Source organism: Dermacentor variabilis, chromosome 6 (assembly GCF_050947875.1).
Source record: "Dermacentor variabilis isolate Ectoservices chromosome 6, ASM5094787v1, whole genome shotgun sequence".
NCBI classification, from domain to species: Eukaryota; Metazoa; Arthropoda; class Arachnida; order Ixodida; family Ixodidae; genus Dermacentor; species Dermacentor variabilis.
In genome coordinates this window covers 161,369,268-161,382,969 of record NC_134573.1, presented here as the reverse complement: position 1 = coordinate 161,382,969, position 13,702 = coordinate 161,369,268, and the positions used below count along the sequence as shown (strand labels likewise).

Below are 13,702 nucleotides of genomic sequence, written 5' to 3'. Positions count from 1 at the left end.
AAGTGTTTTTCAAGTTTACAATGTTTACAATGCAAAGCTGCACAGTATGTCATGACAGATACCATAATGGAAACACTCTAAATTCGTTTCAAACCCTCAAAGGTTTAGCAGCAGCATCATTATCATCATCATCATCCTCCTCACCATCATCATCGGTTCTGTTGCAGGATGGTGGCCTCTCCTAGCGATCACCAATTACCCATTTTGCACCAGCTGAACCTCTTTTATGCTTGCTAATTTCCTAATTTTATCAAGCCACCGATTCTCTGCAGTTCTTGGCTGCGCTTCTCTTGACACTCGAGGGTTCTTCAGTGAGAACTATGAAATACACATTTTTTTTTCTTTTGCCTCGATTGGAATTTGTCTGCTGGGTATTGAAGCTGTGATGTCCTGCTCAGCAGCAGAATACTAACTGATCCACCATGGAGGGCAACAGGAAATAAAAAGACAGTTTTGTTTTCTTCTCTTTTTTGGAAATGGTGAGGAGCCCTGTTCTTCTGGAGCAGTTACTAATCCACACCTGCCAACCTTAATGTATGAAAAATACTGCCAGTTGGAGCCAAAGAATATAACAAGTAAATGAACAATACAAGAAATTGTTTCGTTGCTTAAGACGTTACTCAGAAATCTTGCACACTGTTCTGTAGCAGCTCTCCAAACAATGAACTCGGCTCCAAAGTCGAAGTAAATATTGTACTTACTCAACACTTTGACGTAGTAGTTCTGCGGAATCCCGCAAGGTGGAGAGAAGTAATGAATAAAGGGAAAATGAGACATCCACCTGTTCGTAGCAAATGCTACAAAGGAAACCCATACGGGTTCCTCGAAAGAAAAGCCTCATAGTTGAAGAAAAATTCGTCCTGGTCCGGGACTCGAACCCGGGACCACCGCCTATCCGGGGCAGCCGCTCTACCATCTGAGCTAACCAGGCGGCTAGCAGATGGTAGGGCGAAGTCGAAATTTGTCGACAACACGAAGCAAAGGCAAGAGTTTGACGTAGAAGTTCTGCGGAATCCCGCAAGGTGGAGAGAAGTAATGAAAGGGAAAAAGAGACATCCACCTGTTCGTAGCAACTACTATGAGACTACTATGAGGCTTTTCTTTCGAGGAACCCGTTTGGGTTTCCTTTGTAGCATTTGCTACGAACAGGTGGATGTCTCTTTTTCCCTTTATTCATTACTTCTCTCCACCTTGCGGGATTCCGCAGAACTACTACGTCATCTCTTGCCTTTGCTTCGTGTTGTCGACAAATTTCGACTTCGCCCTACCATCTGCTAGCCGCCTGGTTAGCTCAGATGGTAGAGCGGCTGCCCCGGAAAGGCGGTGGTCCCGGGTTCGAGTCCCGGACCAGGACGAATTTTTCTTCAACTATGAGGCTTTTCTTTCGAGGAACCCGTATGGGTTTCCTTTGTAGCATTTGCTACGAACAGGTGGATGTCTCATTTTCCCTTTATTCATTACTCAACACTAGCATGCAATTTTTTTCCAGGAAAATCTGCTTAAAAGTAACATGCGCCCTAGATTGGAGCATAAAACAGAATCAACAGTAGACAATTTTCAAAATCTTGCAAGCACCGCTTCTCTGTACTACCCACTTGTCCAAATAATGGCAGGACCAGTCACTGTTAAACTGAAGACGAAATGCTACACTGGGCATTGTCTTGCGCATGCCTTCGTCACGATATCTATATTTTTTGTGTCATAATACAGTAGACTTCCGTTGATTCGTCTCCGGTTAATTAGGTTTTTGGGTTAATTTGATCTCGACTGAAGTTCCCAGCCGGCGCCCGTCGATTTCTAGGGGTCCAAACTCGTTACTTCTATCCCGAAATTGGCCTTTGTCGGACAATTCAAATCTGACCAGTCGGCACACACATGCCTGACCCCTAGGCGACTCCAATATCAACCTCTTTAACAGCAGCGTTTGTCTCAGCGATGCTTAGAGGTCAGTGAATGCACTGAATCATTTCCTGTCGAACATGCCTATTTCTAGCTTTTATAGGAAGATTCTCAAGTAATAATCGTACTTAACAATGTCTGGCTAAAGTAGTTACCCGATTATAACATGCGCCTTTCTTTCTTTAAAAGGGAAATTAAACCGAACATTTCCTGCGTGGTGCAACATGAAACCAAAAGTGCCTTTGCAGCGTTCGCGTGCTTTATCACATATCAAGGATGTATTTCGGCGAAGCTGACTTGAGGAAACCAACAGCTATTGTGAAACACATATCTTGCTTTTATTTTATCTTTTATTATCTTCTATCTCATTTTATCTTTTTATTTATCTTGCTAAAAAATCCAGGCCATGTTACACTTGTACTTTATTTAGGAAAATTAATGTCATTTCTAGGTTAAGTTTTCTACTTTGAACACATAGAAATCGGGCATGCATTTGATTTGGTGGCAAATAGAATAGGGCAAATACTGCCGAATGAATCAGTGGCATACTTTGGCATTTTTCTGCATCTTGCTTAATTAGACCTGCTGGATAATGTGATCAATTCTGTCAGTCCTGTCAGGTTCAAAGTAAAGGAAGTTGGCTGCACTACAAGAAAATTGTGCTTGTACAGGTTGTTTGGAGAAATGACTACGCTGCCATTATTTGGGCAGCCCAGCAGCAAAGCTAGCTTTACAATCCTCAACAGGGTCTGTGTAACACACCGTCGTCATTGGCACTAAAAATTTTGGGTGCATGTTATACTCAAGGATGTGTTAGAACGAGTTAATGCAGTAATCCGCGTTGCAGAAGAACAAAGAAGTTTACGAAGTTTATTGTATATTCACCTAACATTCGCCAAAATTTTCGTTGCCGTTATACATTGGTTCTATGAATGGGTGGCGTTGCTGCTAGAAAGTGTGAATAATGGAGCGGGTTCAAAATAAGAGGCTCTGAAAAATGACTAGGGCAACTGTATTTGTATTCTTTTGAAAATAGATTTTCTATAAGCTGTATGGAAATGAAAATCGTTAAATTATTGATGTCAATACAGCGATTGTGAAGAAGCTTTAAAAATCGGGCATTTTACGATAAAATCATAAAAGCTGGCAGGCATGCTTTGCAAATCCCTTGGGTCCCAGCAACGCAATGGCCTGTTTCACTATTATAAGACGGCCGTGCATTTCTCACACGGGGAACAAAGGTGGCTACTGCTGCGAATAAAGGGCCTCCTTTCTATATTGAGACACAAAAGTCAGCTCAGTTTAGGTTGATAGAGTTATTCTTAAAAATAACAAATATACCATTGCAGTTGCAGAGGCAAACACTTCTTCAAGTCGAAAAGTATTGTGAAAATACATGCATGAGGACCGGCATTGCTATCGCTTACGCTTATGGCATGGCGAGTGCTGACACACACACAAAAAAACACACAACAACAACAAAAAAAAAAAGCACAAGTTATACTTAAAAAAAAGAAAAAGAAAAAGAAAGTTTATTCTACAAAGAGTACAAAAGGCAGCAGCTTGGCATCACAGCACGGACTGAAATGTACATCAACACCGGAAGTGTACCATAGTTTCGATGCCTTTCGCATCACTTTTTTAAATCTTTATTTTGCTTGCTTGTGAACAACAATGGCCCAAAACTGGAGCCAAAATTTTCATCACTTTCAACAATGCCTTTAGCTTTTGAATGATGTGGCACATGCTATCATGGTTCCAAGCAATGTTTATGCATTCGCACACAATTATGACATCTTTTACGGCTCACGCATTATTCTGTCTGGTCTGTTCAAGAGAAACCGTGAACAGGTCAGTGAGATAGCAGGTATCATATGCTCATTCGCTTAAGTCACGAAAAAATAATGAATGAAAAAAAAAATGGTTGCAACTCCGCCAGTTAGGTTGCACATGCCAGACATGTTAAATTCTTGTCTTTCATCCAGCCACAACATTCACTAAGTGAGCTTGCATAATTAAACTTTTCTCAGTGTTCCCCAGGTGCATGCAGACGCAGTGAGAACGTGCCTCCAAGAAGCCCAGACAAGCGGACTGCAATACCCTCACACAGCAGAAGATTTCTTAGTGAAAAACAGCCATGCGTTCATAATTTCATTCTGCAGTTAAGGTTCATAATCCAGATCAAGCTGGTGTTTCTCGCTGAAATTTATCACCCTCAGCATAAGATTTCGATACTATGTATGGTACACTCACCTTCCTCATACAGCACTTTCCACATACAGCAAAAAGTAAGACGGATGACATGCAGCTGTTTAACGATTATGCTCGAGTCATTTCTGATGCGCATTTTGTATGAAAGATGGGAGATATCATTACCTTGTACAAATTCTCCAAACAGACTAGAAAGGCTCCGTGACCAAACCTGAGTGAAAAAGAAAAAAAAAAAAGAAGAAATTTATTTAACACCTTAAGTAAACAACAATAAGAAAAGTTTGCAACCTCTGGGGCTCATATTGTCCCCAAGCAATATCCATCATCTATCTTGCATGCCCTTCCCTTTCTTCAACGTTGCACACCCGGTATTTTCAGGTCACCAATGCCATGCATGTTGTCAACCTGACATAGCGTTCATGACAGGAAAGTAGTGAGCAGAGCATTTTCAAGAAAGGAAACGCAAGCAAGGCAGATGACTATTGTTGGGAACAAGATACGTCTCAAACTGCATAAGCCTTTTTTTTTTTCTGAAGCACATGATACTGGGAGCACAGACAGAAAAGTCTAAAAACTAGCTTCACTAAACCTATGCTTAGGTACTTAAAGGGACACTAAAGCGAAACAATAAATCAATTTAGACTAATGAAGCATTGTTTCAGAACCCTGCAGGCAGTCATGTCAAAAAAATAGTTTATTAGATGAGGAAATGAAAGTCCAAGTATCAGTATTTGAATTTCGTGTTGAAAACCCAGCGCCGGTACATCAGCATGATGTCAGGGATTTTAAAGTATGTTTTCGCATTTGGGCCGCATTGGCTGAGTAAAGGTTCCTGAAACTTGCCATGTTTAATATTTGGTTCATTTAGAACATAATGTAGTCAACCTATACCGCTATATATAATTAGTAGGCCCTAGAAGATGCCATCAAAATCCAAGACGTCACAGCCCCCAGGTGCGGGAACTTAAGTAGGCGTCGCCACCCGCATTTCGTTCTTGCGCTTTTTCTGGCTTACCAAACATCTTATCGTTGTAGCAGTGGTGTGTTTGGTGTTGTAGAAAGGTAATTTATTGATGCAGAAGAAATCATTTTTCACTTTAGTGTCCCTTTAAAGGAGTACGATGACATTCATAACTTGCCATCTTTTTACGTTATATGTGGGTCCCGATGCAATAAGTCCTCCTAGAAACAAATAGCAACAAGCGTCGCAGCTCACTTGACAATCATAATACTTGTTTCTGCAAATGAGCTTTGGTTTCAGTACGTTGTTGGTGAATGCACAACAATGGCATGATACACTGGCCTATAACATTCTTGCAATCACTGCATCTTCAACGTATGAGCGCAGCCGCAAGATGAGCAGCGCTCTCTCTCTCTCTCTTTTTTTTTAATGAGCAACACCATCACACCTGGCCTTCCCAACACAAGTGAAGACATCACAACAATGTCAATGACACCAGACCCAGCATTTCCAGACTAACTTTAGCATTAAATTATAGGCCTTTCATAACTATCATACCTGCTAAGTGCCACATCCTTAGGAGCAAGAAGTGTTGTGCAGGTTTTCTACAACTTCAAAAATAAGTGTCTGTATGTCTTTAGCAAACTAATGTTCACTTCAATCCAGTAACAAATGCATGATAGCTTTTTAAGCAAGATTAGAGACACAATATATTTTCTTTCCTCTTTTCTTGGGTGCTTTCCAGTTGTGTGGTTAAGAAAGGAATACCTTAAACCAGCATTAAATAACAGAACTTCGTATTATTTCCATATCACCTTTACTTGCTTACTTTTATTTCAAATGTGTTTTTACCACTCCATCCATACCACAGCCGAGGAAGGGGCACGTTTGGCCACCTACAGCAGCACTGCAGGAATGGCTATGAAGTAGGATGTTAATCAAAATATGCACCTCAATTTTAATTTCTTTTCTTGCTATAATGTGACACCATGCTACTTATTCCGAGATGCAGCTAGCAACACACGGTGCTTGTTGCACGAGCCAACACGCGCAAAAAAAGCAAAAGGCACAATAATCAGCACAGAGTCGAGGACAGTTTTCTTCCACGGACCTTATCTACGGGGTCCAAAAGACGACTGATAAGTTTAACGTGGCAGCTAAGGACCCTGCCAGAACATGTCTGCTATGCTTCCGGTCTAAATGCTGTCCCGGCCTAAATTTTCAGCCTGTCGGCGCTGTTTGTACAAACATGCGTTGTTCTGTAGACCCTTTTCAAGCATATACAAATTCTCAACATTGTTCCATATCAGTTAGCTTTCCTTTAACTTTTATTACCATTGTTTAGAGCTTTACCAATGTGCTTTTCAGTTTCTTTCAGTTTGCTTTGTCATTTTTTATTATGACCAACTGCTTCTTACCAATGGCACCACCACTGACGCCCCTCCACCACAAGGGCCCTTTAAGGGCTATATAAGTGATGATGACGTCAAAATGAAAGTGTGCTTAGTTTTTTTACACACTGTGAAGACAAATGCTTCACTTGTAGCCACTATAAAGACATCTGGCACTGCTTTGAAATGGTACATACCACTATAACACCTTCAAATGACAAGCATCAGTGCAACTAGATTCGAAACTTTCTAAGCAAGTATTTTCTAACACTTCTAATTACACCTGTACGGTAAAATAAGCTATTTTGTGCAAAGTGTGATAGAAGGCATGCACTGAAAGGAAAAAAATCTCAAATGGTTGTTGGAATTGCCACTACATAGTCATGGAGCAGTTTGTATTTTCTTGTTCTTGTTTTTTTTTTTTTCACAGCAATCTTAAATCAGGCCAATTTCATGAGTGCATCTGTCTTCCAAGCATACCACAGGTGAAATATTCCACTTAGTAACAGTGGGCAAATATTTTTGTGAGTTCAGGCATGAAGTCCACAATTGACAAAACAATGAAAGTCACTGGAAAGCTTCTTAACTTCAAGCACATTTTGCTGCTGCATACTTTTAGCAATGCTGAAGATGCAAAAGATGTGTTAGCTAAGTTTTCGACCAGATGAGAGCAAATTTTTCCCTCCTGATGAGGATAAATACCATAGGTGGCTACCATTAACCATTAATTAAACAATAACTACCATTAACCTCCTGAGTGCCATGCATGAGATATGCCTTTCCTGACCACTTCGTGATGCTCAGTGTACACCTGTAGTTTATTCATGTTCATGACACACCACAGCACAGTTGGGCCATCAAGGTCAAATTGATTGGCGATATTATTTCCAGATGATAGATGTCATGTCTATGTGTTGCGATAGTTCGCGCTGCTGCTGTTTCTTTCTTTGTGGTCACCTGCACCTCCAATTTTCTGACACAGAAGATCAGCACAAGTGTAGTTCTAGCAAAGCTGTAAATCAGAAGAGTCAGATACAATAGTACGGCAGCTTCAGAATGCCAGGAGGGCCCCTTCCTTCCCACGACAAGGAACCGAACCATTTCTGTTCACAAGGTCTATGCCCAAGCACCCTTTTAAATGAGCGGCACATCAGGAATCAACACCTTTCATTTACAAAAAATAATTTTAATCAATGCAGTACTACAATGTGCGTGCACAGCATGCATTAACTTGTGTTCCGCACGAAAACAAAATTCACGAGTGTTCCAGCAGGTCACAGAATTAATAACTTTATGCCGTGCTTGATATACCTGTGTAAAGGCACAAACACCAATCTTTAAAAGCTGTGTCGCCAAGCAAAGTCATTAAGAAAAATACAACCTGGTTTATAACTCGTGCCAGTTAAGTGGTCTTCGTGTTATGGTGGTTTGATTCCAATATACATGTTCGTCTTTTTATGCCACTGCAGTACGTGCAAGCTTAAATCGCACCATGCCATCTAATACAGTCGAACCTGAATACATTGAAACCGAAGGGGGTTTACAAAAAAGTTTGATATATAGGCGATTCAATATTTAAAATAAAAATCTTATACAAAAATTTTCAAGGGGACTTCAGAGCTGTTCGAGGTACACAATAATTCATTTTATATATGTGGGTACAATATATCCGGCTTCAACTGTATTATAAACTTGAAGCACTGAATGATTTCTCATCTACAGCTATAACACAACTTTTTAACATTTCTGTAGTGCTGATGACTATAGTAGTCATGAGTGAAAGTACCTTCCATGTGTACAGATGACGATGACATCCACAAATTTGCTTCCAGTTGCAATTCTAGACACTAAATGGCCTCTGTGTAGTCTTTCACTGTATTTTAGAGTGCAGCTCTCAGGCGCCCGTTCCTGCATTGAGCGTCGGCATGCCTTGGCTGCATTACACCTCGTAACCCGAGCGAACGAGCACAGCGAAACATGAAAGCGAACACGGAGCGCAGCACAAAATGAAATAAGAGTGTGGGAGAAAGAAAGTGGAGGAGGAGAGTACAGTGAAAGCATGAGGCAGAAAGTAGAGGAGGAGTAGAGGGGAAATGGCTTGCGCATGCGCCGAGTTGCCAGTGACAATGGCATCCACCACAGCGTGGACAATCTCATCTACGCTTCGGACTGGCAGCCAGGGTGGCATGAGGTGGGGAGGGCTATGCTCGTCCAAGGCTTCAGCTGCTGAGGTCCAGTCCACAGTACCAGTGTGTGATGGGGTTCGCTGCTCCTACAAGGGGCAATGGCAAGCGGCTACGAGTAACGCTCGATGTGACGCTCCCTTGAGTGTTGTCGCCGCTGACACTGGTGGCACGATTTCCCCATGACGAAGGGCTGCTCTCGTCGTTGGTGGAACCAAGGTATGAGAAGAAAAGCATAGTGCCACGCAAGAAAGGCAGTGCAGTGACAACTGCTACGATATGGCGCCAAAGTCGCACACATCATCTGTGTGGAAACAAAGCGCGCGACTCACAGCGTTCTCTTCCCTATATAAACCATGTACCTATGTAATCATAATACAATATATTCACATGCGAAATAAAAACACATATAGAGCTGCTCTCAAATTTTGCATTAGGGAGTAGTGTAATCGCCGGTGATTTTTTTTCTTTCTTTTTTGAGCGTTTCAATGCTTGCACTGGGAACGTTTCTGGGAGACTTGGCGCAAATTTTGTAATTTTGTACAGCATAGAAAGGGTTAATGGTACGATACTTAGTTCACTTCCGTACATCACTATTATGTCTTCCTTTCCTAGCAACTTCACAGCAGGACAATTCCAGAGCGCTGAACAAAAAACAAATCGAGACAATCGCACAACTGTTCGTCATGCTCACCTTGGAAGACATGCCTCAGCCATCCATTGCAGGTCCATGTTGCAAGCCAAAATGGGCAGGTGCGGGTAAGGAATGGCAGGGGCGGCAGTGCATGGAAGACCATTCGTCATGAGCACGTCTATTATCAGCTGCAGGCTTGTCTCCCACCTCACTGGCTCACCAAACAACACCACAGCTGGAAATGATGGAAAATAGATGTGTTTGGCCTTATGCCTACCTCCCAAGCTTCTCTTGGAACAAGTTTCTGTTGTCTATTTAAGATTCACTTTATAGACCAGAAATGGCCTACATGGCTGCTTAAGGTAAAAGCTGTAGTGAAGAAGCTTGACAGAGGTTCAGGCAGCCGCCATCAAGTAATTAGAGAGCTTTATTCTGTATGTACATGTATTACCATACACAGAACACCAGGCTATCAGACACATTTGTGAGAGCAGCCGTATTGGTGGCACCATATTGTGGTCTAGGGTTTAACCAGAATTAAATAAAGAACAATACTACTGCAGTGAACTACCATATTCTACTTAGCTGCTACTGGAAAGCGTTGGCAATGACGATCATTCACATGCAGTTCATTGCACAAAGTTACGCAATAAGTCGGTAATGGCATTGTTACTGCTGGTCATGTCCAGTAACCCGGTATTCCTTGAAGGTGATACAGATGAAAAAGCTGAAATTTTGTATTCAGACAAGCTGTTGCTAAACAAGATGGACTGCCACAAGCAGTCCATCAACGGACATCGTAAGTATTATCATCAATACAGAACAGGCTGACTGATTGCTTTTTAAGATTATAAGAAGAGTCATTTTGGGCTTCGGATAAATTCTGATCTCCTGGGGTTCTTTAACATGCACCCAAAGCTTGGTGCACAAACATTCTTTCATTTTGCCCCCCTCAGATTTCAGCTGTCACGGCTGAAAATAAAACCTACGACCTCAAGCTTAGCAGTAGAATGCCAGATTCATTGAGCCACCATGGCCGGTGAACGTAGGCCAGAAGGTCGAGTGCTGAGCTTACCTTCAACCCTTGGAAAGTATCTTTCATAGGGTGAAGGCTGCAAGCAATGAGAAAGAAGTGCATTCCATTCAGTGCATCATCACCAGCTGTGAAAAACTGTCTAATTTAACACAGCCAATTAGACGTAGTAAAATAAAAATAACAAATGATTTCTTTAAGTTTATATATCAAGACAGGGAAGGGGGTGGAGCATTAAAATTGACTGTACTGGGGTGTGTGCTGCCTTTCTATAGAAGGCTGGTGGAAATAGACATGTCGTGAATTACAGGACATAAACAGTACACGAGAAAAGGCCCCTTCCAAACGTTTCTAGCATGACTGAAACAGCAAGGCTTAACATGCCCTTCTTATAGCCGGCTTATGTTTCAGCGATCTCCCACTGAAATATTTTTGAGACTTGGGGAGAAAAAAGGCCCTTATGTATATGTCTTTATTAAGAGTATGTTTCAGATACTAGCTGCAATGAGCATTTTTTTTTTTGCTATAAGAGACTCTTAAGCAGTGATTGAACAAGCTGTCACAAAAAACACAAAAACACAGAAGTAGGAAAGGTATACTGCAAAACTAGTAGAAGAGGCGATGCTAACTTATTGGCAAGCATGACAAGAATTCCCAAACAGAGCATGAAAGATTTGCACTGTCTGCACAACTTAGGTTCAAAGGCCTTTACTGCGCCACCCACAATTATTTTGTGGTTAACATGTTTGTTGGTTACAGTACTGTCATTACGCTTGGTATATGAAATCTATATATGCTGTTCACTGTAAGACAATGTAAGCTCATGACCAATGTAAGTGCCAGTTGTGATTGAAGCTTTGCGCTTTGTTGTGTGAAAAATATATTTAAAAAAATCAATGCAGTAGATAGCTAAATGTTCTTAAAATGTCAGAGTAAACATCAACAGCCTTGGTGAAGAAATTATTATTTGCCTGAAGAACAAACTTTGAACCAAGTTCCATAACAGGTGTTTCAGCAAACACTTTCAAAACATTTTTTAAATTGCCTGTGGCAGATAGCAAAATTCTAGTTCATGAGCTGGTCTACTTGGAGAGGCAGACATTACTTGTGAAAAAAATTCAAATGCATAATTGACTAATTAAGGAAAGTCATCTAATTACGATTTTAACCAATTACCCTATGGCTTGTATTGCAATTTAAAAAGTCTAGCTGGGGAGTTCGCAAGGCGGGTCACTTGTAGTAATGAATTCACAGGATGGCACCAGTTTCGAGATATTAATTTCAGAACTTTGCGGAGAAATGCATTGGCATTCCAGTTACTTTTGCGCTTCAATTCATAAAACGATGCTTATTTAAGAAAGTAACTGGAACGATAGTGCATCTTTACTGCAAGTTTGAAGGCACGTATGTCGCATACGGTGTCCTCCACACAATTATTTTCAAGTGGATATGCCTTGCAGTCTACACACTAGAATTTGTAGATTACAATATGTGCCATAAGGTCATTAGTTAAAAACATAATTACATAATTTTTAATTAGTGAATTCTGCATTTAATTTTTTGTGCAAGTAATGCCCACCTCTTCGAGTAGGCTAGCTTGTGGACTAGAATTGTGCCATCTACCACACGAATTTTTAAAGATTTTAGGAAGTGTTTGCTGAAACACCCTGTATATACATATCAAAATGTTCTGTACTTGGCACCACAGTGCATGATGCCATATTTATGTTTCTGGTAAATATTTGATTTACCTGCCATCTATAGACTATGTTGCTGGTTTACACTTGTCCCTAGCCTCTAATCTGTCGGCACTAACCATGAAATCTAGCCCACACCAGTCAGTCCATTTGAGCTGGAATAACGCGAAACTACACTGACCTGTTTTTCTTCCAAATCCAACATTAGCCCTCCATAGTAGGGCAAAATATCTGGTACATTTGCTGGAGTTAATACTTCTGGCATGCTCCTGTCTATAATAAACCTCCAGTCTACTTGTTAGCAGCAATAACGCATAAGTTTTCCTAGGCTGTAACAAAAACATTCTAATCCCAAAAGGCTTTCCTACAAATCATATCAAAACAGTGGCTAGCTATGGTGTTACATAAACACCCCACACTGGACAACACACATGTGTCATATCCCAGCTCAAATTTATTACAGGTACTACAGACATCGGCAATAAAGGCCAGACATCTGGTATTAATGTGTCAATGGTTTTAGTATAAAATCAGACTCCAAATTGACAAGTGAGCCACTAGGGACTGAGCTAAACATATCCAGTCATATAAGATACAGTTAGCTCAGTACCTACTGGTCACTAGAATGGAGTTCTGCTTTAAGCTTAATCAATTACTGCATATTTGTGCTGACTCTAAGAAAAAAAGATCCAATGAATTTTGTTGGACAATAGTGTTAGCTATACAAAGTCATCTGCTAAAACCTGCACAAGCACGAAATTATACACATCTCCTCCTGCAACCTTATAGAAGTCTCTGCTAAAGGTACAGCATAACGAGAAAGTTTCCTATTTACCTCAGTTTGTCTTCGTTTATGGTCTACAGCATCCAAGAGTGGAAAATGAGATCGCAAGTGATCGACCGTAGAGACTCTTGTAAAGCCTAGCCTGGAATCAAGGCACACAGGACAGCAGTCAAGAAGATTGGCCCCATTAAGACAATTAAAAAAAAAAAGGAGCTTTTGCGTGTGTGTGTGTGTGTGTGTGCGTGTGTGCATGCGTACATGCATGCACAGTGGGAGGTGGGGTGAGGAAGAGTGGCCTGCGCATCTATATGAAATTGAAATAATATAGCTAGAACACACTTCTTTACTGCACTTGTTACTAGTTATGGTTACACTCATAGCAAGAGCTGCATTTCCATAACTTGAAGCAACACCTACGCACACAAAGGAGGAATTCATGGATGTATAACAGAAAATGCGCTTTTGTTGCAGCTGTGTCGTGTTGCTAGCTACACAGCTAAAGGCTATGCCAGTCGTTGAGAAAGATATACAGGCATACATATGAGAAAGTTGTACTCGACAAGAAATCACCTTCATTATACCTGATATTCATTGTGAACAAATATTCGTTTTATGCAGATAGTGGCAATAACCATTCCTTAAGTTTGCTATATCAAATAATTTGGCATATCTGTGTTTGTTATACAGAAGTTTTACTGTAGAAGGAACAAAGGCTTATAGCCAGATCTCTGAATATAACTCTCTATGGCACTGTTACTATCAGAGACAGCTATAACAACCCTCGTGCACATGTCTTATTAAAAAGCATGGCAATGACCAATGACTGCTTTTACACGAAAGAGTAGAATGGGGCAAAGTTATAAAAGACAGAAAATAAAGAATGAGATCTCTTACATTAGCAGATGAGAA

General features: G+C 40.9%; 1 protein-coding gene across 1 annotated transcript in view; it reads right to left on the bottom strand.

Annotated features, from left to right (window-relative positions):
• LOC142585610 (haloacid dehalogenase-like hydrolase domain-containing 5) overlaps positions 1 to 13,702 on the bottom strand; it is a 28,087-nt gene that overhangs the window by 10,896 nt on the left and 3,489 nt on the right. Inside the window, exons 4-7 of the mRNA XM_075696500.1 lie at positions 12,845 to 12,935; positions 10,355 to 10,391; positions 9,340 to 9,514; positions 4,276 to 4,321 (exon numbers count right to left, since the gene is read on the bottom strand). Of these exons, the coding sequence (XP_075552615.1) occupies positions 4,276 to 4,321; positions 9,340 to 9,514; positions 10,355 to 10,391; positions 12,845 to 12,935 (349 nt within the window). The remainder of the gene's footprint in view (positions 1 to 4,275; positions 4,322 to 9,339; positions 9,515 to 10,354; positions 10,392 to 12,844; positions 12,936 to 13,702) is intronic.